Here is a 25322-nt window from a genome sequence, read left to right on the forward strand (position 1 = left end):
ACATTATTCCTATTCCTAAGTACGTGTATAGACGGTACGAAGTTCGCTGGATCAGCTAGTTGTATTGTACATATATTGAGGTCATTTATCGCCCTGTTACCGATGAACTACCCCTCAGATGCTGAAATGTTGTACTACTATAGTCATTTGGACCTGATTGTTACGATCATTATAGAATATATCCAAAAATACAATTACTACTGTGTACCAGACAAGCAAAATACTTAAATAGGGCGTAACAGATATATGACGCAAATCAAGTGATAAAAATTTACGCCAATATTTGATTCAACTGCATGGTAAGTTGGTTTAATAATATCCTCTTTCTTAGAACGCCACATAAACCTCTCAAAATTCAGTTTCCTAAAAGAAACGTTTAAAATGCTAATGAAGAGAGAAGAGAAACATGATGAAATAACTAAATAGCATTAACAATAAAATTGGGGAATGGATTTTCCAGGGAAATAAGTATTCTTCCGGACAAAGGTAAGTGACTACGGCATTAAGGTAACAGCGAGAACGTTTGTCTCTTTCTCTCTCACTCCAACACTTCAAATTCATTAATATCGGTATCTGATCTATAACAAACCAATAGAGTTAATTATGCGTATAACAATGTATTAAATGTAATTACTTACCTACCTTCCTATTACAATTAGACTTCAGTAACTAATATAAGTATTTCTTGGGAATGTTCGATTGATTGTAGTTACTTGGCAAGAGATCCTCCTAGATTTGAGTCCAAGATAGGACCCAAATATACATATAAACATATCAATGTGATTGTTTGAAAGGCTTTGAATCAATGGTTTCATGTTTCGGAGTAAACATTTTCAAACTTCTGTCCGTTTATTGACTTTTAAATTAAAACCCATGGATTGTTATTAGTGTGTTCGACGAAGACTGACATATTGAAGTAAGTAGATCTATTTTTTGCAAGAGAATGTTCTAATCTGTTACCTACCACTTTTAAAACTCAAAAGGCAAATGTATTACTAACCATAGTGATTGTCATTGTAGAATGACCGTGTAGCGAAACAATCGCTAATTTACTAATCGAGTGTAATAGCCTTCCAAGGTAACTTTCATTTTTAATTGACTCCCTTAGCCCTCAACATTAGTCAACTCACCAGGCGTTACCGTGATCCTTTTTAGATGCATTCATAACATGTTTTTATAAGTGGAGTTTATTTAATGATTGAGCAAATATAGGCGATAAGGATGTCGGTGTCCCGACACCGACAACTGTATGCTGAATCGAGTTTCGGTAGTTTTAACTTGTCGTGCGTTGGACTAATATGGGGAACTAAATAATAACACAAGTATACTATACTGTTCTTAACTGGAGGTGTTAACTAGATTATTAGTAAACAAAATAGAAACATTTACAATTAAATGAAAAAAGAAACGTAACTTAACGTAAGGCTGAGTTGCATCACCTAACTTTGACCGTAAAGCTATAACGATTTGTATGGAGTTTTATAGATTTTAGACGTTTGAAGTTATAGTAAGATGGTGCAACCCAACCTGAGGCTGAGTTGCACCATCTTATTTTAACTTTAAGAAACTGTCAACTTCCATACAAAAAACACTGGTAATTGTCATAGTTACGGTTAAAGTAAGTTGGTGCAACTCAGTCTTAGTAAAGTATTAAAAAAATCATTTATTGCCTTCGAACCTTAAATGGATAATATTTGTACATAGGTGTACTTAAATAATGGCATCCTTAAGGCAGCGTAGAGTGTGAACATAATTGATTACTCGCTAAGAGTGGAGTGGAGGGTTTGTCACGCATCCATTACTGTCCCTCACGAACAATTATCCGCCGTTACAGATTAAGCGTTTTTAAAGCGCGTGAATCGCGCGTTTTTGCATGGTATTCCTCAATACTTTTTGGCTTTTTGGTATTATATTGGAATAAGTTCCACCAAATTGGACAGATGGGTGAAGAGTGTTATTTTCACGTAAAGAGTATTTATTTATAGTACGCTTTCATATTAGAGCTAGATATAGTGTTTCCAAATCAGAAAATGTTGAAAGAAGCGCCGGATAGCATATGTAGCACTTAAGTGTTTTTGCGTAACGTGCGTTTTTGAATAAAGCAAATCTGCAGCCAACCGCCCATTCTACTTTGTGAACGCGTAAGTTAACGTGTCCTTCATACAACTAATTTTATAATGTTGGCACAGCCTTCATAACGTCAGTAAGGATGCCCTTGCATGGTGAAATTTGTAATTTTTCAGCTTTAAAAAGTTCTGCATCAAATTGGTAATGTTTTTGCCTTCGAACCTTAAACCGTTCTGCATCAAATTTCTTCTGCGCAGATTCACGGGATGTAAATAAACACAATATTTTGACATGAACTACCTGAAGTTATTACATTTAAAAGGTCGGAAATCCCTTGTTAAGGAGTGTCGATCTGTATCTACTCGTATCAACATACAAAGTCGTACAAAGAGGACACACGGGTTCATTATTGATCGATTGTGTTTACATTTGTACCTATAAGTAGTATGTAAAAAAAATGTTTTACATAAAATATTCGTACGGACGTAAAAAAATGTGATGTGAAAACTTTGAATTTCGCAAAACCTAAAAACCTTCAAAATTTAAATAACAGCATTTAATTAAGAAATGAATCGACACCGAAGACGTCCGAAGCAGATGCACTTGTCCAACTTTCAATATTTGTCGTAGCGCTACGAACTACGAGTTCGTAGCTGCTTGACTACGAGTCTACGACGTAGCGCTCAATAGGTCTACGAGTTTTTGTAGGCAAATTAGGATGCTATTAAAGATTTTTCACTTATGGTATTAATTAATTAATTAAATTATTTTTATAGAAACCAACAACGATACATAAACAAAATTAGTTAAATAAGACTTAGACTGAATGTTTTTTTAGACTGAATTATGTTTACAATAATTAGCACATTCTACGTACAGCGTAGAATAGAACTCTCCTTCGCCCGATGGACCGACGACCACAAGAAAATAGTAGGAGAAAATGGCTGCAGGAAATCGTGCTTTGTGATGTTTACGTCGTCGTTACAAAATGATGACTTTTTCACACTTTAAATCTTGATAACTATTAAATTATGATGATGATAATAATGTAAGACGAGATGCGGCTGGAAATACACTTTTCAGTGGCCCAACTGTAATTAATGAGGCGTGAAGGGTTTATAATAGAAGAAACGTGTAGAAGCTAAGAATCTTTTGAATTCTTATCAAGCGCCATAAAAATAGGCGCCATTTTGAGGAGAAATACGGACATAATAATGTTATACGTTTTTATACTGTTTTGTGGGGTACAAAGAGTTTTCATTATTTTGCTAAAAGGTTTCCAAATTATGTTACCGAGATAGCTGGCAATTTACAGGCTCGTGTTACAAAAGAAATATTGGGCTATTGGTGATAAATTACGAATAGTTCTTAGGTTTTAGAAAAAGACATACCTACCTATAGCAAGAGCTTGTTTAGTAATAATATTTATTTCGAATATGTATAGGTTAGGCTTGTTGCAATAAATAAATATTGTGAAATAATAATAATTTAACCGCCTCTGTGGTCTAGTGGTAATACCACCTGCTTCAGACGCAGAGGTCCCGGGTTCGATTCCCAGTGGGTGCAGATTTTTCTGCTCGGTTTGGTTGGTGGTAGGGCTTGTTCTAAGTCCGCCTGGCTAGCTACCACCATCTTACCTAAGTCTGTCGCCATAACAACAATGTTAACGGCATTGTTGTGTTCCGGCAGTTAGAGGTAAGATAGCCAGTTCCTCCGTGGTTGAGGATTCCGGGTGAAGCTCGCTTCCACCTTTGGCCTGATCATCACTTACCATCAGGTGAGATACAGGCCAAGAGCTTCCTCGTTGTGTATAAAAAAAAAATATGTCTCTACTGGGCTGTGTGAATAGTGTAGGTCAAATCATCCATTTGCCTCTGGTAAATTAGATAGGGTCGTGCTTCTGCAGGGGGCGTAGTGTGAGTTTACTTCAAACGCATTCGATATCGACTGCGATAAAAAAAAATATGAAGATTTTAGTTTGCATGGAATGCATGAAGTGGAGACTATGACCTACGATGATGACGTTTCTTGTTTGTCGCAGGTGTACCATGAAGGGGGAGGGAGAGTAGCCGCCGGCATGGCGGGCATGCCCGTACTGGGCAACAGCGTCGGGCCCGGCGAGCTGCGGGACAACAGTCGTGGTGAGCTTCTGAGCTATGATAGAGTAAAATAGAATTTTTACAGAAGAATTTTCACAAAGACAGGTCTCGGAGCTAGGGAAGGGAATTCGAGATTTCGCTTTTTTTATGCAAGACAAGGCAAGTATTTGACCGCAAACGCACCTGGTGTTAAGTGAGATGCAGTCTAGGATGATACATGTCTGCCCTAAAAAGGCCCGGATTATAGTGTTTAGGAAAGACAGCAGCAGGCAGCAAATTCCAGTCCCTAGCTGTTCGCATTATAAAAGAGTTATCTAAACGCTTAGTTTAGTTATTGAAACTCTATGGGCCGGGACTACCGACTGGCTCGCATGGTGGCGCAACAATACTACCTGATGTACAGTCACGGAATGAAAAGGTTCGTCAGTTTTCAAATTGATTCCTTCAACGAATCGCGAGCACATGTGACCTTTTGAAACTATGTTACAGAATAATCTCGAGTTAGAGAAAATAATCTTTAGCTGTTCGTCATTAAAGTTCAAAATTATTCCGATCAAAGTTGTTTGACGATTTATCTTGTCAAGAAGATTATTATGATTGTAAACTAAAACCTTCTTGTTGGTTCAACCTGCCATTATTATTTCTATTAAATAAAAAAAACTATTGTCAATTGGTCAATGTCATCATTGCATTGCACTGATGGGATAGAAAAATAAACAAGCAAAACCTTATTCGTTAGCAAACGTCATATTTATTTTAATGTTAGCAGCACTGTTTCTTGCACTGTTATGTTGGCAGGTTTGATTCTTACAGTACCTAGTGCAAGCGAAAACCGACACTAAGGTGACGAACCTTTTCATTCCGCGACTGTACAAGCTCATTCCTACTGCGCATCAACACATTACCTGGACGCCAAATTAGGTTATTAATTTTGCTTTATATTTACATATTCTCGATTAAAATTAAATTTTTCAATTTTTATAAACACCCGGCCGAAGTCTTTTTGGACTCGCCTTATTTTATGAAATACCATATTTCGTGTAAGCATTATTATAAACCTCTTTCTCTTATTTTGCGTCTATAGACTTTTAAAGTTCTTTTAACCACGATCACTTATTGCTTAAGGCACATAAGAGCTTTTCATACGAAATGAACTTAAAAAGCTCGTGCAAACCCTTGAAAGTATTGTGTGAAACTGCACGAGTATAACTGATTTGAAGAGTTGGCTTGCTTATTAAAAGTTTTTACATGAGCTGTTTTGCTCGGTTGAAAACTTTATCGAGTGTTTTCTTTTCATTTAAAAGACTTTTGCAGCAACAATAATAAACAGTAGTGTGTATTTTTAATTGGAAAGTTAGTACAGTCAGCGTCAAATTGTTCGTGGCACCCAAAGTGGCCAAAAAGTTGACAACCCAACCTTATTCCAATTGTAACAAAGCGTGTTGCGAGCTTTTTAGCTACTTTAGGTGTCACGAATTATATGACGCTGACTGTACCGTAGCTGTGCAGTTTCTTTTCAGTTATGCATTGCTATAAATATATAATATACGTTTTGGAACTTATTCTCTCTCTTTTTAAATTTGCTAATAAGCATGTCATTTTACTAGCATCATGTGTGTTTGTATCTTTATTCATTTAGGTAAATATGTTTACGCTTTTGATTGAATAACAAACATTCTAAATTACCAAGTTGCAACTGATTAGAGGAATTATTACTTCGCGAAGCGTAATGAACGCGACTACGAAGTCAGAGAACCACACAACTGGTAGCCGATCGAAAGGCAAGTTTCCCACCACAAAACTCAATGTAGGATACCTTCAGTTCCGTCTTAGAAACTTAGAGAGAGATAGATTTGAAACAGAAAATGTTTAGGTCTAATGATTGATTTTTTTATGTCTTCGAAGATGTTAATAAAACAGGCAGAACGCATAAAAATGATCTAAATAATTGTTTTCCAAGTTTTTAATAGTTTTATACAACTGGCATGAATAAGGCGTAATGTGACCGCAACGCGACCACGGGGTAACCGCAGCGTTTTTTTGAAACGAAGCTTAGTGACAGCTTGGACCTTGTGCATTTGTACTACTATACAACCACGTAAAAACATTGTTATTTTGTTATTGTCTATTACTACAATGGACTCAAGTTGACTGTTTGCTAAAGTATTTAATGACATAGAGCTTTATCATTAAATCAATATTTACTCTACTTACTCTAGGAAATTACAGGCTTTGTACATATCTACAACTTTTTTGTGTATTTAGAAATAGATTTTATATTTTAAAGCTTACAGTAATGTTTTATTAGTATTGTTTATAAGTAGCTAGGTACAGTCGCGGAATGAAAAGGTTCGTCACCTTAGTGTCGGTTTTCGCTTGCACTAGGTACTGTAAGAGTCAAACCTGCCAACATAACAATGCAAGAAACAGTGCTGCTAACATTTAAATAAATATGTCGTTTGCTAACGAATAAGGTTTTGCTCGTTTATTTTTCTATCCCATCAGTGCAATGCAATGATGACATTGACCAATTGACAATAGGTTTTTTTATTTAAGAAAAATAATAATGGCAGGTTGAACCAATAAGAAGGTTTTAGTTTATCAATCTTATTAATCTTCTTGACAAGATAAATCGTCAAACAACTTTGATCTGAATGATTTTGAACTTTACTGACGAACAGTTAAAGATTATTTTCTCTAACTCGAGATTATTTTGTAACATAGTTTCAAAAGGTAATATGTGCTCGCGATTCGTTGAAGGAATCAATTTGAAAACTGACGAACCTTTTCATTCCGTGACTGTACATAGAATGAAAATCAGCTGGGTTAAATTATTTTATTTTGTTTAATATCCACTTCACCGATCAATAAATTTACAATCTACAAAATACGTTTTGGTATAGTTTTAATTTCTTTTCTGTGTTAGTTAAGTACATGTCACGATCGTAATATGATGAAACCACAACTAGGAACATACCTAATAACAAACACAGAAACAAGTCTTTCACCGTGTAGACTCAAATCGCAATATTTCACGTGCATCGAACAATCGCCGGCAGCCGTCACATGCAGCGGCACGTGGCATTGAGGGTGCAAGTAGTAATTAACCTGGGCCTAATTAATGGGATTCATTACATAAGCATTAACGTATGTTTTGTAGATGTAGTCCAGGAACTTTTTTTAAACTTTTTATATGTCTCAACTGCAACTATAATTAACTTTTTTTAAAAATAAAACCGATTTCAAATGCGTGAACACAAAAAAAAACTAAAAATTGAAAATATTGGGTATAAAAAGTTCATCCCCAATTTTCGACCCTTGGGGGTGAAATATTTTCTTTAAATTCGCATGAAACCACCCTTTTGATAATACCTATTCAACAAAAAAATAATCGTTCAAATTGATTTATAATCGGCGGAGATATTGCGTATAAAAAAGTTCATCCCCAATTTTCCACCCTTGGGGGTTGGTTTTTATGTTATTAAATTTAAATGGGACCACCCTTGAGGTATTACCTATACGCAGAAAAAAGATTTGTTAAAATCGGTTTATAATTGGCGGAGTTATCGCGTAACAAACATAGAAAAAAAAAAACATACGGGTCGAATTGAGAACCTCCTCCTTTTTTGAAGTCGGTTGAAAACACGATATTATGTTCTACCAAAAAGAGTTGTTTGTTTTGTTTCAGAGGCGAGCAACAGGTCCCCCAGTAGCGGGTCTCGACGTGGCTCCTCGCCTCACAGGGCTCAGGTGGGTTTCAGTTTTCACATTTTTGTTTCAGCGAAAGGACGTCCACTGGACAAAGGCCCCCCACAGATTTCCACACAGACCGGTTGTACGCTGCGCTTCCTAATATTGACAGATAAATTAAGATCTATTTTATCTACCTTACTATGATTTACCTTCACATTTTATCTATTGTAACTGCACTTTATCTACGGGTTTTTACATAGCTTCTTAACAAAGAAAAACTTGATAACATCATTATTTTAATTAAATAAATACCGCGCTTTAAAATTCTTCTAAACACTTTAAAGGATTCGCAAAAGTATTTTCACTTTCAACTTCGTAACTTTAAGCCGAAGATGGTCTACCTGAAAATACACTTGTAATCCTAATGTTTTAATTACTGAAGATATTTACTAAATTGAACCTACCTATTATTCTATTTTCTAGTAGCTTTGCTTCTGAAAAGGAATCATCATTTCATATAATTCAATAGGAATTGGTCAAAAGCCTGTTAACTTTTTGAGCTTTTAGCACAAAGTGGGTACTACTCGTAGTGTGACATCTCAATGCAGAAGAAAATGTGTGTGATCGATATTTTTAAAATGTTAAAAAATTATTTGTACAGGATTCCGATGAGGGCCATAAACCGGACCTGACGAATGCGCTGCCGGCCCGGAGGCACCACTGCGACAAGGATGGCTACCCTGAGAAGGTGCCTACTATGGTAAGAATCGAAAGATGGCTAATTTACAATCTTAAAGACGAATAGTAGGGCAAGAACCAATACGGAATTATCTACGTAAAATTGGTAGGAGATTTTGACGGAAATTAGTTGATGAGGTACCTTTGCTTTAATTGATCAATTTTGTTACATACTTTTTGTATTATTTCCGGATATTTTATTTTTTCACTTTTAATGACGCGAGCTTTATTAACAGCGAAAAAATTGACTTTGTTCATACATCATAACATTCGAAGAAGTTTATAATTGTGTCGTTCAAGTACTTAGGTATCGATTTCTTACTTAAGTCCTAGTTGGTTTGGAATTCAAGGAAATAAGTAACTAACTACCTAATTGGATTACAAAGCTATATGATTATCGAGACTTCATATCGACGTAATTCGATTAAGTTTGTTATCATGAATAAAAGTTAGCTATTGACTAAACTACTTAATGTTTTCGTTTCGTTACACGTGCATTGGAAATCCTACTCCACATACGGAATATCAATCATTTGTTTCGAGTCCAGATAAAACAATAATCATTGCCTCGGAACCTGTCAATTCAAACAATAAGGCTTCATGAAATGCCGCCTATTTTGTTACGGTTTACACGTGCATCGAAACAATGCTTGTTCGACTGATAAATTCTTTGAATCTGGTTTTTATCCAGTTTATCCAGATATCTATTGAAATTTTACAAGGTTAAAGGTCAAGGTTGTTTCATATACGAGTAGGAACTTTACGTAGGTTATAATTATGAAATGGCTTGTTGCTCAATCAGGACAGTTTTTTCTAAATAAATTAATGCGATAGGTATCTTTCGAGTTCGGATGTCTATTATAGCCATTTAAATTATACAAGAATTTTCGTGCCTTTTTTTAAGGATTATTAGTCCTGAGCAATATACCATGACTTTGACTATTACCTAATTATTGTTAAGGCTAATTTTGCTTCTTAATAGGAAACATTTAAATGAATTAATTTAATTGAAATTACTAATTTACCCAGGCCTCCCTCTCCGGCAGCGGAGTGGTCACCCACACGGCCCCGTCTTACGAGGAGCAGCGCGCTAGTCCCGCGCTACTGAGCCGCGGCGCTAGTGGCACGCCCGGCGGCCGCAGCGTGCGCGACGATGGCTATTGCTCAGCGAGTAGCACCCCACGTGCTTTTGGTGAGTGTGTTTTTCTTTACTTCTTCTATCGTGTGAGTTGGAGGTTAGAGTCCGGTGTCATCATACGAGGAGTAGCGCGCTAGTCCCGCGCTAATGAGCCGCGGCGCTAGTGGCACGCCCGGTGGCCGCAGCGTGCGCGACGATGGCTATTGCTCAGCGAGTAGTACCCCACGTGCTTTTGGTGAGTCAGGTTTTCTTTACTTCTCCTATCGTGTGAGTTGAGGTCAGAGTCAGAGTCCGGTGTCATCTTAGGAGGATGAGCGCGCTAGTCCCGCGCTACTGAGTCGCGGCGCTAGTGGCACGCCCGGCGGCCGCAGTGTACGCGACGATGGATATTGCTCAGCGAGTAGCACCCCGCGTGCTTTTGGTGAGTGTGCGACCTCCTTGCATTGCGCTAGTCCTGCGCTACTGAGCCGCAGCGCTGACGGCTTTTGGTAAGTGAGCTCAACATCTTGTATTATGTGGGTTGGAGCAATAAATGAGGTCACAACCCTGGCGTCATCTTACGAGAAACAGCGCGCTTGCCCCGCACCACTGACTCGGCGCTAGCTACTCAGGGGCGTGCAGACTGTTAACAGATATAGCGCGGTCATCCAAACTAGGGGTAGCTTAAAATAGTGCAATAATGCAGAAGAATGTCAAGACAACCCTATAAGAGACCACTGTGTAACTCGAAAATTATTGGGCAGCTTAGAAGTCAAGAATTGATATTTGAAACGGTCTTATTGCTCTTCCCAATTTAACGATCCAGCCACGAAGTCATTATTGACCAAGGCATTGAAGCATCGCAGGAATTTTCAATTGTATCGGATAATTAACTCTCACTTCACGACCAATAACATCGACGGCGCTTATAGGAAAACAATAAAGTTGTTTGGCCTAGTCAACGAGACGGAGGTGAAGAGGCAATAAGCTGTGCTCTCGGGTTCCGTTGCTTTGTTTTTTGCAGCTTCACGGCATTGAGATTCCAATTTTTGCCAATATTGTCAGGTTACCCGCTGAAAAGATTTAAAATAAGATGCAATATAAAGTTGAAGTGTCTCAAAACTTGATAAACGCGAAAATTTTAGATGAGGAATGGATGATGAATATAACTGGTGCATGAAAAACGAAAAACATAATAAAACAACACTTATGATATCGTGCAGTCCTCATAAATTATGCCATAACTTTAGAGGTAGGTATTTACCAAGTAGGTAGATACATTAAGTACCTGTAATTGAGTCTGCTTTTGATTTCCATTGGGATAAAAGCTTACGAGGCAGTGAACTTTACATAGAGTATTCTTGTAAAATACATACTATTCCATTAAAGAAAGACGCTGTAAGAAAATGGTATTCACAATTTCACATAGTAACGTAGCTATAATAATATTATGTAGAGTTGTAAGTATTTATTTACAAATAAAACTCACGTGTTTTCAAAATATTTGATCAAGTTTGTTAACCCTGCTTCAAAGGAAAGGATAATATTCCAAAAATTGATGCTGCGTAATAAAAATTGGACTCGGAAATCATCAAGGGAACGTCGGGGAGATTGTTAATTTTTGATGAGCCAATATTTAACGGTTTAGGCGGTCGATTATTACTGGCCAGTCATCTGTGGTATCACCTAATGGTACGAAATGAGAAATTTCTAATAATCAATTTTGTTTTGTTGTGAAAGTTTAGTAAACTATAAGGGTGGGTTGCACCATCTTACTTTGACTTCAACGACACAACGTAAAAAATCTGTCAAACACCTTACAAAATCGTCATAGTTACCGTTAAAGTTAGTTGGTGCAACTCAGTCTAAGACTTTTTATTGAATGTAGGTAACTTAATTCCGGTTTTTAGATTTTGTAGATACGTCTATGCTCTCTGGACATTTAAATAAATACAGTGTGAGTCACGTTAAAGTGTACATATGAAAATAGATGAAACTAGACCTATGTTTATCGACAAAAAAGTGGTCAAAAATTTTTTGAGATTTTTTTTAAATTTTTTATAGATTTTTTTTCCTTTCAAGTACTTATTGTAAAGAAAACGTAATAACTTTTAAACTAAGAGGTATATCCTGATAAAATAAAAACAGTAATAATGCTAAATAACAGACGATACTAAAAAAATACATAAAATACTCAGAAAATGCCAACAAATAATAAAAAACGATACTTTTTGAAAAAAATCTGCTTAAAAATTCGTGTTTTTTTGGTTATTTGATAAATTTCTCCAAAAAATGCCCTTATAAAAGGTGGTTTTTATTACTTTTAATTATTCTCTATCGTATTACCTTTGTAAAACCAAAAATCGCATGTCTCTATCCCTATCACAACATTTGCTATGATCGTTTGAACTAAGCCTCTCCGGGCGCGCCATTCAACGCTTCGCTAACAACGAAACTGAAAATGGCTCTAGATTTGTAATTTTGATAAAGACAAGTTAGATTTCAAGTAAAAACAAAAGATTTCGAAGTAAAATAAGCATTTTAGTTAAAATTAAAATTGTCCCTACGAATAATGTTGTGGTAGGCCTTTGTTCAAACTATCATAGCAAATGTTGTGATAGGGATAGAGACATGCAATTTTTGGTTTTACAAAGGTAATACGATAGAGAATAATACAAAACAATAAAAACCACCTGTTATAGGGGCATTTTTTGGAGAAATTTATCAAATAACCAAAAAAACACGAATTTTTAAGCAGATTTTTTTCAAAACTTATCATTTTTTATTATTTGTTGGCAATTTTTGTGTATTTTATGTATTTTTTTAGTATCGCCTGTTATTTAGCATTATCACTGTTTTTATTTTATCAGGATATACCGCTTAGTTTAAAAGTTATTACGTTTTCTTTACAATACGTAATTGGAAGAAAAAAAATTCTATAAAAAATTAAAAAAAAATCTCAAAAAAATTTTGACCTCTTTTTTGTCGATTAAAATAGGTCTAGTTTCATCTATTTTCATATGTACACTTTAACGTGACTCACACTGTATACGTCCTATTTTCGGGATTACTAAAAATGCATTTATTTCCAACTACGTAGGTAGGTACCTATGTAAAATTTCGGCTAAATCGGAATCGGGGTCAATTGAGTTTGTAAGATTAGATTTACAAACAGACAGCTTCCGGGACAGGTGAAACAGACAACATAGCAGAAAAAGTAGTGTAGTAGATATTTTACAATTACGATATGAATAACATTGTATTTAGGCAGATATTCGCGATTGGAAAGCGGGCAAACACATTTACAAACATAATTATGAATGTCAAATGACGGTAGCTCCAGATTTAATGCTCGTGTTAATTTGTATCCACTGGGAATCGACCAGCTTGAACAGACCGCGTCATCTCAGTCTCAATTGCGTTTTACCCACGTATTATAAGCATATAATGCCATTTGCAAACCCATTAAAATATGCTAATTGATCAACCGATTAAAAAATATAGCAATCAAACTGGGGCGTTTAATAAAGTCGTTACCGGATGCCGGCGCGCACGCCTCACATTCCAGTTCCATTTTTGAATTCCGATAGATCCGCACCTCGGGATTATTGCGGAATTTTTCCACATCGGCATCCCATTATGCGGCGCGAATGCCGGCGGTATTAAGTCGGCGGGCATTGAGATACGGCGGATGCCAGGAAATAGGGACAGGTGCGTGGACGAATTCGGTTAGGGTCACTTGGTAAAGGATTTTGTGACTAGGCTAGTTTATGAATACGTAATATACGCAGAGAAAGGTAGTATAGTTATTTTTCAGGCGACAAGTTCAAGGTATGAAGGAATTCACCATAATGGACGGTCTCAGCAGCGGACTCCCAACTCGATTAAGTCGCATTCATCGATATTGTTCGAAGGAGCAACATGTAAAAATAGACAATAGAGTGAAATTGTTGTATTTATAATGTTAGTAGGTAGCTATAAATGTTCAGATAAGAGACACAGTGTGTAGGTAAAGGAGAGCTCAGAAACGTAGCTAACTAATACCATGCTGATACTTGGGTTATAATAAAAGTTAACGAACTTCTTTTGTTACAGATCACAAATCAACGAAGGGCTCCGTTGTGACGTTGTCGTGTTACAAAAGTAAGCGATCTATAAATAATATTTAAAATTAATTTACATGTACCTATTGCTATTAAACATTTGAATATTTTGTGTTTTTGTCTGCAGAGGAGCCTAAAATACAAATAGAAGAAGAATGTATCTATAGTGACAGTTCAAAACGAGTTAGAACGAGTAGTCTTAAACCAGGAGGTAAGCATATTTTCTAAGCAACTTAAGGACCATGAAAATGTATTTAAGAATTCACCAAAAGTAAGAGTTACACGTAGTTACAGAATAATACTATCGTAGCAAATGCTACTACGAAACTACTAAGTAAATATAAATAAGCTACGAGGCTACGACAGTGCTACGACTCATGGCCTCGTAGCGAATGCGTGTTACTACTTCGTAGCATGTCCACGAAGCATTGTAGTCATTCGGTATATCATTGAATGAAAACTTTTTGTTTTTCCGCAGTAAATGGTCCCTTAGGTACTTATTTATTTACAAAGCTATGTGACGTTGTTTCATACTATTGCATGTTTTAAAATAAAAACATTCATTTCAGCACTTAAAATATTTTGAAAAAATTGAATTGCCTAAGGTGAGAATCGATCTCTCGACCCTTCGCTAACCGAGCGACTGCTCTTCAAAGTAGATGGTCGTAGGTTCGATTCTCACCTTAGTCAATTCGACTTATAAGTTACTAGCTGTGCCCGCGACTTCGTCCGCGTGGAATAATGACTTTGGGTAGGCACTTTTATTAATTTAGTCTAATTATTTTACAAATAGCTTTTGCCCGCGACTTCGTCCGTGGAGAAGTCGAAAACGTTCTCATACGATTATTTTTAAATGTTTTAACGTTATTATCTAAATGTTTGAATACTTTTAAAATATAAAAATCAGGTTAAATAAACATGAAAATATTTTTTTCTTATATTTTATGAATATGCAGCTCGGCCTTTGATCCGGTGAACGAAATCGAAAACTACACCTACCGCAGTATTATTGGTAAACTTTTTTTTATATTTTCCTACGGGTGCTAGAATCACCAAGCTTCCAGCATGCCACTGGCCGTGGGAGAAGGAGCTTTTCCTCAAGACTACTCCCACTACCTCAAGCGCCTCCGCCAAAACTCTCGCGCGAAAATGAGTTTATGTATACAGCGCAAGCAGGTGCCCGCGGCATGACTTTCATGCATTACTATGCATTGTTGGGCGAGCGCACGCAGCGGGCACCCACTCCGAGGTTAAGTGGAGGCCCCTAGAGTATGGTAGTCGTTAACATGACGTCATGATTGTAAAAAAATGCACTAATGAGTAATTAATATCAACTTTGAAGCAAATCACCACTAAAATAACTTTCTACCCCTTTTTAACATAGTTAGGGGGTGCATTTCACTAAAATACGAAACACGTCTTCCATTAATTCTGTTATAGAATGCTTATGCAAAATTTTAAGTAGATTGGACGAAGGAATCTCGTTATTTCATACAAACTTTGCCCCTCCTTTTTACCTCCTTAGGGGTAGAATTTTGGAAAATCCTTTCTTATCAGATGCTTACGTCATACAAAGAACATACCGTCCAAGTTTCAAATCTTTACGATCAGCGGTTTAGGCTGTGCATTGATCCATCAGTAGCGCGCGTAGTACTTGATCATTATTTTGCTGCGATGTGATTTTAAAACTGCGATATCTCCTAAGATATTTATTGAAATCGAATGGTGTAAAGGGCAAGAATGTTTAAAATTAAATACTTGTGGTGAATAATTTATTTATTTGGATAAGGATTAATATCATGTTTATAAAAACACCTTCGCAAATAATGCATTATTTTAAAACAGATTTTTTTTTGCATAAAAATGGTTACTATGAGCCAACCTTAAAAGATAGACATATGCTACCGCGGACTTTTTTAAAGAACTTTTAAAGGGGAACAATCCTGTCATACATGATTTTTGCGAAACTTTAACCGTTTACGCAGCGTCAGCTCTCAAAAGGAAAAAAATCACCGATTTGAAATATTATTGATTGGTGCTCCGCTCCTATTGGTCTAAGCGTGATAATAATTAGCCTAAAGCCTTTAGGAACTAACGGGCTATCCAACACAAAAAGAATTTTTCAAATCGGTCCAGTAGTTCCTGAGATTAGCGCGTTCAACCAAACAAACAAACAAACAAACTCTTCAGCTTTATAATATTAGTATAGATTTAAAATTTAGTTTGAGATGCGCCTGTTTACGACAATAAAAAGTTCCTTCCCGAAATATTATTCATCTCTAGACAAAAGCCATATTTTTTAACTTTTTATTAGCGTAAACGGTCGCATCTCAAACTAAATTTTAAATAACATGAAAAAATTGAATCGCTTAAGGTGAGAATCTATCCCTCGACCTTTCTCCAACCGGGCGACTGCTCTTCAAAGTAGGTAGATGGTCGTGGGTTCAATTCCCACCTTAGTCAATTCGACTTATAAGTTATTTAAAATTTAGTTTGAGATACGACTGTTTACTACGCTAATAAAAAGTTCCTTCCCAAATTATTATTCATCTCAATTTATTAACCACCAAAAATTGAAAATTCATAAAAGGTTGTATTCTTTACCGCACATGTTCTTTAAAAGTGAGTTCTTTGTGTCCCTATCACTTTTTTCACCTCCAGACCCAGACGACGGTCGCGAGACATGGGGCACGGGAGCAGACTTCCTGCTCTCAATCATCGGGTTCGCGGTGGACCTGGCCAATGTCTGGCGCTTCCCTTACCTCTGCTACAGGAATGGCGGCGGTGAGTGCTGCGGCTGGCTAGGGATGTACCGCGTGCAGATATCGAAAGATTGTGGAGAGTGGTACCTACCGGTATTGGTTTCTTGCCAAAAACCAAGAACGTGTAGGGGTTGTTGTGAGAGGAGGTATAAGTACAATGTATTTGTAATTTCAAGGTAACCATAATATGCACGCAAATAATGACAACGTTAACCATAATATGTGTGGGCCTCGCAGAACATCGATTCCAAAGGCTTACTTGCTTGTAATGTTAACCAATAATTTGTTTGATTGATTTTTCGGGCCGTAGGTAGAAGTAAAACAGTAGGAAAATGTACTTTCATATTAAATTACAAATTTTAGATATTATTAATAGATCGATAATTTATCGATAAATTAGTCACGCATTAAATAGGTATCGACATTACACCCGGACAACACAGGCACACCACTATTTAGCACCTTATTCAGAGATGTCATAATGCACTTACGAAGAACGTTTTGGGTGCAGCAATGCTATTATGATTAAAAGCATTGTAATGGGAGTGGTGAGAATAACCAGATGCTAAGTGTATGCTTTTGTTTCCATTTGGTAACGATATTAAATATTTCAGAAAATTGTAGTACTTTAAAGTCTTTGTACGACTGTAATGAACCATAATGACTGCTGATAATATTATTTAATACTACCGGTATTCTTGATGTGAAAAATGTAAATGTGTAGGATACTATTACATGGACATCCTACGTCATTAAGATACTATCGCTGATAAAGTGTTTTTCATCTTTGTTCTAGTGGATTTAAATTTGTTTTTTATTATGGTACTATAATTAATTACAAGTAGGTATATCATGAAATTTTTAATTATTTCCATTTTCAGGGGCTTTCCTCATTCCGTACACATTGATGCTTATATTCGGGGCGGTGCCGCTGTTCTACATGGAACTCATTCTAGGACAGTACAACCGACAAGGGCCCATAACTATATGGAAGATCTGCCCTTTGTTCAAAGGTATGTATGTAGTTTCAAGATGTAGGTAATTACTTTTGTGGTGTGTTATGCTCGATGGATCGACGATATCACTGGATTGGATGAAAAATACGGGATACTTATCGTACTTTGTGGCGTGGCAGTGGACGTCCTGTGGCTGAAGTCATGGTGATGATAATGAATGAATTGGCTGAAATTATGATGATGATGATTTGCCGAAAATACTAATGAAATGACTTACATAACCAATTTAAGTTGTAGTTTGATATGTCATTTGAAAATCTGTGTTTTTTTTCAGGTGTTGGATTTTGTGCGGTGATGGTCGCATTTTACGTATCATTTTACTATAATGTTATTATTGGTGAGTAAGTTACATCTTAGCGTGTTTTGTTTGTAATAGTTTATGTAGTCGATAACAGGGCTATTCCCGCCGCTGCAACTCCTGTGTAGCCAGGATCTTCAGCTTGACCGCCAATAAAAACCCAACCAGTTAATGTCAAGTTTGTCCTGAGCCAAGGTCCTGAGGGAAAGTTTTAAACTGTCATTGGACCTTTGAGTTGATAGTGATACAATGCAGTCGGAAATATAATATGTATTTTAAACTATTATGTTGCATTTTTTACTATAAAATTATCACTTCACGGGATTTATTGCATCAATAAATTAATAATAATTGTTGCAATAAATCCCGTGAAGTGATAATTTTATAGTCGGAAATATATTTAAGGGTAGACACTGTCTTCCTGAGCCAGCACAATGTTAATAGTAGACTTAAATCGAACAAATCAAGCACAGTTTACCGTTATCAGATTGGCATGTTATTTAGTGGTGCATTTGGAGTATTTCCAAGCGAATACTGGAGCCAAGTGGTTACATCGGCCGTTAATCCATTGGCAATTGGAGGGCGATCGTAAAATTTCGTTTTACACTGTAATAAGTTAACTAAGTATTTGAATAACGCACCTTGTGCTAGAAGTGCGTCTCGAGAGGACTTGCTACGATATAGAGCTTAATCTTAAACTTTGATGAATTTCATCTCAGATTCCTAATCAGAGTAACCTAGTTTCTTCTGATTAATTTCCTTCCGAGTCCATAGCATTAGTCAGTTTGACGATACCCTGAAACACACTTGACCATAACTGGCTGAGTTTTTATTACTGTGATCCTAAGTAGGTACACAATAGTTGCAACGGTGGCAAGAATTAATAGTCACATGAATGATGTGAAGCAAATTATATCAAGCAAACAAGTTTTAAAATACGATGAGTACCTTACTTTTTCTTCCAGGTTGGGCTTTCTACTTCCTGGTATCGTCAGCTCGCTCAGAGCTCCCGTGGGTGCACTGCGACAACGCCTGGAACACCGACCAGTGCTGGGATGCCGCAAGGCTCAACAACACCAACCGGACCGAAATACCTTATCAAGGACCTTTGTCGCACTTCACACCGGCTTCGGAGTTCTTTCAGTATGTTGAATACCTCATACATTGATTTTGTAAGCCTCAAAAGTCCTCGAACGAATTACTTAATAGAATCGTTAATTTAATGGACTCATGTAAACGTATACTAACTATCGTTTTTACGGGGCTCATGAACAAACAATATTACTTAATTTCCATCGATTTGAAAATGCTGACCAAAAATTGAACTAAAACGAATGTAGGCAGTAATGGCTTCACGTGACATCCCGGTACGGATTACCAGTTAGAGATGGTTTTTTTTCGGCAGTAATCTTAAACTAGTGTTGGGAAGTGCATAGCACCAGTCAAGTTGGTTTTTTTTTAAGATTATTATTTTTAAGATTTGTATTGCCCAAAATACTAATAGTCCCGTTAGCCCCTCGTGTTAAGCTAAATAAGCTTGTGTTACGAGTGTGCTCACCACAATAGTCGAGCGGCGGTGGGATTAGAACCGGCGTTCCTATCGGATCTCGCGAGTCGGCCACTCCGACCCCTTCACCGTTCGGCTATCGTGGCTATTGATCGTGTTTGAAAGATCATGATGATGTTATTGGGTACTTATTTAACTTGCAGCCGGGCAGTGCTCGAGATGCAACACTCGGAAGGCCTCAATGACCTGGGCTTCCCCAAATGGCAGCTCACAGTTTGCCTCGGGCTCGTCTACGTCACGCTGTACCTCTCACTCTTCAAAGGAGTCAAAAGTTCTGGTAAGCAACAACTTCACCAAAGCTAAAATATGTACAGGAGAATAAGTTCATTCATTAGGGTTTTACGCCAATTGATGTGTTCGTTTCGTTAATCGAGTATTTTCGGGCAAGTGGGTGATTAACCTGCTGTACCCTAGTCCAGTGGTGGGGCTGCCACCTCAGAGCTTCTGGACTCGCTCGGTTTTTTCCGGGTATCCTCCCTAGTGATGGGATTCTGTTTTCAGGCGCAGAATACTCGCCTTTCGCCCTGCATCCTCAGCTCAGCTGCAAGTCTAGGTAGTGGGCACGCAAAGCGTGGCTGCAGCAGGTCCCAGGGTGGACGACGAGAACGTGGATGACGCGGAATGGCCGGGGTTCTGCTACATCGGTGTTTCACTACTTAACACAGCAGATGGTTTCTTGGCATTTTGTAGGTAATGCTGACCTCACTACGTCAGCAATTACCACCAAGACCATGCCCCGGCTTCCCCCAATTGAGTCAAGTTTAAAGGGAGCTTAATCGCTCGTTCTCATTGCATGTGACTTCATGATAGATTTAACTATCATATTTACTTATAAATAAATTAATTAACTAACTAATTTGATGCAAGCCGTTCTCAACAAGTGACAACTAAATAGGTCTTCAAATGAAAAAAAAAAAAATATTTTTGCATCATCGTAAATCAATTTTCCAGGTAAAGTGGTGTGGATGACAGCTACCATGCCTTACGTGGTGCTGTCGATACTCCTGGCCCGAGGCCTCCTGCTGCCCGGAGCGACGAGGGGCATCGCGTATTATCTGCAGCCTGAGCTGACTAGACTGAAGGATACGCAGGTAAAGTGGTATGGTAGATAACGACCATAGCTTGATACTTGTACTCCGGAATTCTTTGCTCCAGCTTCGATCTCCTGTAATTACTGGCCTCTTCTCGTGAAGAGTTGGCATGTGAAACTATTATGGCTGCGCTTGTTCTGCTTAAAATTATAATGTCATAAAAATATACGTACCTTCTAGGCTCCTATGTATGGTTAAGATCCTGTCTCCATTTCACAGGTGTGGGTAGACGCTGCTGTCCAGATATTCTACTCGGTGGGCGCTGGTTTCGGAGTTCACCTGTCATATGCAAGCTACAATACCTTCCACAATAATTGCTATCGGTAATTATTACAATTTATTTATAACAATTGAGCTATGGATACCTAAGACCTATTGCCAGATAACGTGATCGAAAGAGTTTCTACATTTTCTTTTTTTTTTCAGAGACTGCCTTGTGACAACCCTAGTAAACTGCTTCACATCTTTCTTCTCCGGATTCGTCATTTTCACGTACTTGGGCTTCATGTCGTACAAACAGGGTGTGCCCATATCCTCGGTGGCTACTGAAGGTATGTGAAAAGATGTATGGTCCAATGCAGTACCTAGTTCTTTGCTAGGGGATACTTAAGTAGGTATTTATGTATTGGTTTTACTTTTAGGACCGGGTCTGGTGTTCCAAGTGTACCCTGAAGCAGTTGCTACGCTACCTGGTGCCAGTCTATGGGCAATGCTGTTTTTCTTCATGTTGATAATGCTTGGATTAGATTCTGGAGTAAGTGGTTATAAATATTGCAAAGTTGCACTTCCTGTTTCTTTTTGAAATGTTTGAATTTACAATGCGTGGTCTTAATTTCCTTGAGCAAAACGAGAATCAGATTATTAGGTATCAACATTTTCGACCACCTATATTTTTCTAAGAGCCAGTAAGTGGAACATTTTAGTTTAAAGTTTTTCTCGTGATGTCTGGTTGATTACCTACCCACTTCTGTAAAGAACTACACTTTCCTGAATGACCTGACGGTAATTAATGATATTTTTAGATGGGTGGCCTGGAGTGCGTGATCACCGGCCTTCTAGATGCAGCTCGCGCGAGCGGCGCTAAGCACCTGCGTCGTGAGCACTTCACCTTCGTCGTGGTCTGCGTGTCTTTCTGCGTGGCTTGCATCAATGTCACTCCTGTAAGTTAGAACAGCTTAATATTTGAAGTAGCTACAGGATTTTGAGCACAGAACTTACAGTTCTTACAGAACTTCTTATGTCGTGGAGACCCATAAATCCAGAACATGTTATACAGGCCTAAGATGCGCGCCACGATAAACTTTTATCGAGGCATTTTATCGAATTTGCACGACAAGCCCGTGTCGTCTAAATCATCGATAAGATTTTATCATGGCGTGCATTCTAGGCCAGCTGTAGGACTTCGAACAAATCAAAAGTAGCCAATCATGGTGATAAAAATGGTATAGTAAGTATAAGGTGAAAGGTGAAATAAGCAAAGCTTGAAGGTGCAGACTCTACATTTGTTTTCTTGGTATTTTCAGGGCGGGATCTACATGTTCCATCTACTGGACACCTACGCTGCTGGCATATCCCTGCTGTGTTCTGCTCTCTTCGAAGCTGTCGCGGTATCTTGGTTTTATGGTATGTTTGCAATTCATCGGTCTTTAATTAATTTGTTCCTGGCATGGCCAGTTTCAAAATTACTATTCTTCTTTACGCTCCGTTTTCTGTAAGGTATATCAGATACACAAATATTTCATACACAACTTATGCAAGTATGAATGATTTCAGGACTGAAAAAGTTTTCGGATGACGTTGAGGAAATGCTGGGCTTCAGACCTGGGCTGTACTGGCGGATATGTTGGAAGTTTGTTAGCCCGACTTTTATTATTGTAAGTAATATTTGATGAAGATTTAACCACCTTAGTGACTTATAATAGTCTTCTACTTACCGCTACACTTTAGTGAGTGCAATAACGATCCTCTTACCTCTGCAGCGGTCATCAGTTGGTGCCACTGTCTTAGCACTAGGGATGTTATGGATATGTAGTTTCGGTTATGGATACGGTTACGGATATAGGAATAACATTATACCGGTTTCGGTTACGGTTACGAATATCCATAACATCCCAGCTTAGCACTAGCGAGTGATAGGACCATTAGGACCTTTCTCTACAGTGGCGTCAACTGGTGAGAACAAAAATGATATCCCTCAGTCTGAGTCCTACAATAATCTCTCGTTCCAGGGCGTGGTGGTATTCGGGCTCCTATACCAGCAGCCGTTGGTGTACCAGACGTACACTTACCCCCAGTGGGCCGTGGTGCTTGGCTGGGGGCTGGCCTGCTCCTCCATACTCATGATCCCCCTGGTCGCTATCTACAAGTTCGTTATGACTCCTGGCACTTGTCGACAAGTGAGTATCTTACTGAAGAATACCTAAAATATGACTCAAAAACATTTTTATTCATTAACTGACCCTAGTTGGGCCCGATTTTAATTTGTATGAAGACTCGGCCGGTTACATTCATACATCTCCATACTGATTAACATGCCCGACCCAACTAACGGCCAACTAAAAGTTGGTGGTCTGCGCCTAGGCTAAAAGTAAACTTGTAGATCAATGAACTTCTACCACACAAAACATTGACAATAAGAAATTGGAAACTGTACAGTCTAGGCGGTCTTATCGCTAGGAAGCGATCTCTAATGACTTACGAACTTACTGTATTCAAACTTGAGAATACATACGTATTTCAGTTCATTTTCACGTTAAATAACCAAGGTGTACTTATCTTTCTTTTTCTGAACGAAATTCAACAATATAAAGTGAAAAGGTAATAGACAGGCTGACTTATTTTCTTATTTTTTCTAACTAATTAATCACCTGCCTTCTTCTACAGCGCGTAGCCTGCTGCATTTCACCAGAATCCGAACACGAGGCGATACGTGGAGGCGCCCCGGTTACCAGATTCACATGGAAGCACTGGCTCTACGTCTAAACTGACAATCATGGGGCAGTTGACAGAACTGCCGGTAGAGAAGCTTCTTCTTGCAATCATCTGATGATGACATGGGCGGGACGTAAGAACTTTGAAGATGACACGGCGGGCAAGGTGACGAAATATCTTGAAGATGTTTCATCGTAATCTACTTTTTGAGAATATTCATTGTAAAAATGAAAAAGATCTTCCTTTGTGAAAATGTTTCGTTTTTATTGCTTCCATTTACATTCTTGTAGTGTAACTTATTAAAATAAAATTTATAAGGCCCTATTCACAATATTGAAAGTCAAATATAGAAATGAACGTGTGGGATATTTCAGAGTGAATTTTATTTAATAAAAAGTAAGGAAGTAAAAAACTCCATGGACTACGTTAGCTTTTGTAACATCGATAAATACTTATGCGTCTTTTAGGTTTTAAAAAACTTAGATGTGCTCATCCAATGTGAATGGGTCCTTTAAAAAAGATCCTTGTATTTTAGGCAATGCCTTAGGTATTGATGTAATTTAAGAGTTTAATAAAATGTACTCTTACCGTATTGTTGCGAATGGTTATATGAATCGTATGTTTATTAAGCGACGATGGTAGATTTTATCTAATAGAATAATTAATTATTGATATTTATAATATCTGGCCTATTATTACCAAATTGTAGAGAGCGTAGTGGTAAAAATAAATGTAGAAATCGTAAATTGTTATCATATTTATCTAAATGATTTTATGATGTTGTTTGGATGGTAAATAATACTAAGGAAACTATTGAACATCTCAGAAGAAATCGTCCTTTATAGACCAAACTCGCAAACAAATCTGTGACAAACACAATAATTTTGTATATAAAATATCTTTGTATCTATTGTATGCCTGAATAATGTACACACGTCTTAATATAAGTACTTATTTAAACATAATCGAATACGAGAAACAATGTAGAGTTTGAAGATATTTTGAGCTTCTTCCTATTTTTGTACACACATTGTAGTTACTTATGTACTACCTACTTACTAGCAATAAAAACAGACGTACTTATTCTACTGTATTTTCCGATATGTATTTGCTTAAACAAAATGAACACAAAAATCTTTATTAAAAATTATAGCTAACACCGAGATACTATCGACATTTCGTCATCATTCTTTCAAATAAGTAGGTAACTACTAACTCATAGTTTCCTCATTAAGTATCTGTCTCATCTCTCATGCTGGCATCTTGATGAAAATGAGATAGAAGAGTATCAGAATAATGAATTGTTTTTCAATTTTATTAATTGCTTTGTTACCACCAAAACTGGTGCAATGAGAATACCTGGCCTTCACATTTTATGTTTTTTTTTTCCTATAGGTGCAAGTTTTAGCAATCTAGTGTAAATCTGCGCGAGTTTATAAAACTTTTTATTAAGTTTTTGCCCTTTTAAGTATGTACAGTAGAACGCCGATTATCCGAATTAATTGGGACCGGGGTCGATTCGGATAATCGAAAATTCGGATAATCGGACATAGCCTGGTAATAGGGAAAAACCAACTGTCACACATAGAATAAACTTTAATTAGTTTAACAAACAGATATATTTCCTACTTGGCGTTATTGTAGAACTGCTACAACAACGCTCAGTTGAAATATATCCGAATTCTAACAAAAAAATCAAAAATTACTTGGTTTTAATTTTTTATATTACGCTTAGGACCAATTCGGATAATTGGCGATTCGGTTAATCGGCGTTCGGATAATCGGCGTTCTACTGTACATGTATTTTACTGCATGCTCCACGCGAGTTAAAACTTAATGA

The 25322-nt window shown here is 37.3% G+C and overlaps 1 protein-coding gene across 1 annotated transcript; it reads left to right on the top strand.

The window, feature by feature from the left end:
• Window positions 1-4128: 4128 nt before the first annotated feature.
• Window positions 4129-24953, top strand: LOC114354310 (sodium-dependent noradrenaline transporter). The gene is made up of 20 exons (XM_028306622.1): window positions 4129-4208; window positions 7855-7916; window positions 8521-8619; window positions 9627-9789; window positions 13810-13857; window positions 13945-14028; window positions 16479-16601; window positions 17461-17592; window positions 17870-17932; window positions 18859-19036; window positions 19604-19737; window positions 20412-20551; window positions 20771-20874; window positions 20978-21102; window positions 21193-21305; window positions 21574-21711; window positions 22075-22174; window positions 22325-22425; window positions 22780-22947; window positions 23435-24953. Exons 1-20 carry the CDS (start codon window positions 4145-4147, stop codon window positions 23531-23533), a joined length of 2238 nt encoding a protein of 745 aa, XP_028162423.1. The 5' UTR covers window positions 4129-4144; the 3' UTR covers window positions 23534-24953.
• The last annotated feature ends 369 nt before the right edge of the window (window positions 24954-25322 follow it).

The sequence above is a fragment of the Ostrinia furnacalis genome, unplaced genomic scaffold (genome assembly GCF_004193835.3).
Source record: "Ostrinia furnacalis isolate ACB-3 unplaced genomic scaffold, ASM419383v2 OfSCF2039, whole genome shotgun sequence".
NCBI classification, from domain to species: Eukaryota; Metazoa; Arthropoda; class Insecta; order Lepidoptera; family Crambidae; genus Ostrinia; species Ostrinia furnacalis.

What these genes read in the sequence shown, in the direction of transcription:
- LOC114354310 (XM_028306622.1), top strand. Translation starts at nt 4,145, where the DNA reads ATGGCGGGCATGCCCGTACTGGGCAACAGCGTCGGGCCCGGCGAGCTG. An exon ending in CCGGCTTCGGAGTTCTTTCA is followed by an intron (nt 19,037 to 19,603) that starts GTATGTTGAATA and finishes TTTAACTTGCAG; the next exon opens with CCGGGCAGTGCTCGAGATGC. An exon ending in TGCTTGGATTAGATTCTGGA is followed by an intron (nt 21,306 to 21,573) that starts GTAAGTGGTTAT and finishes TGATATTTTTAG; the next exon opens with ATGGGTGGCCTGGAGTGCGT.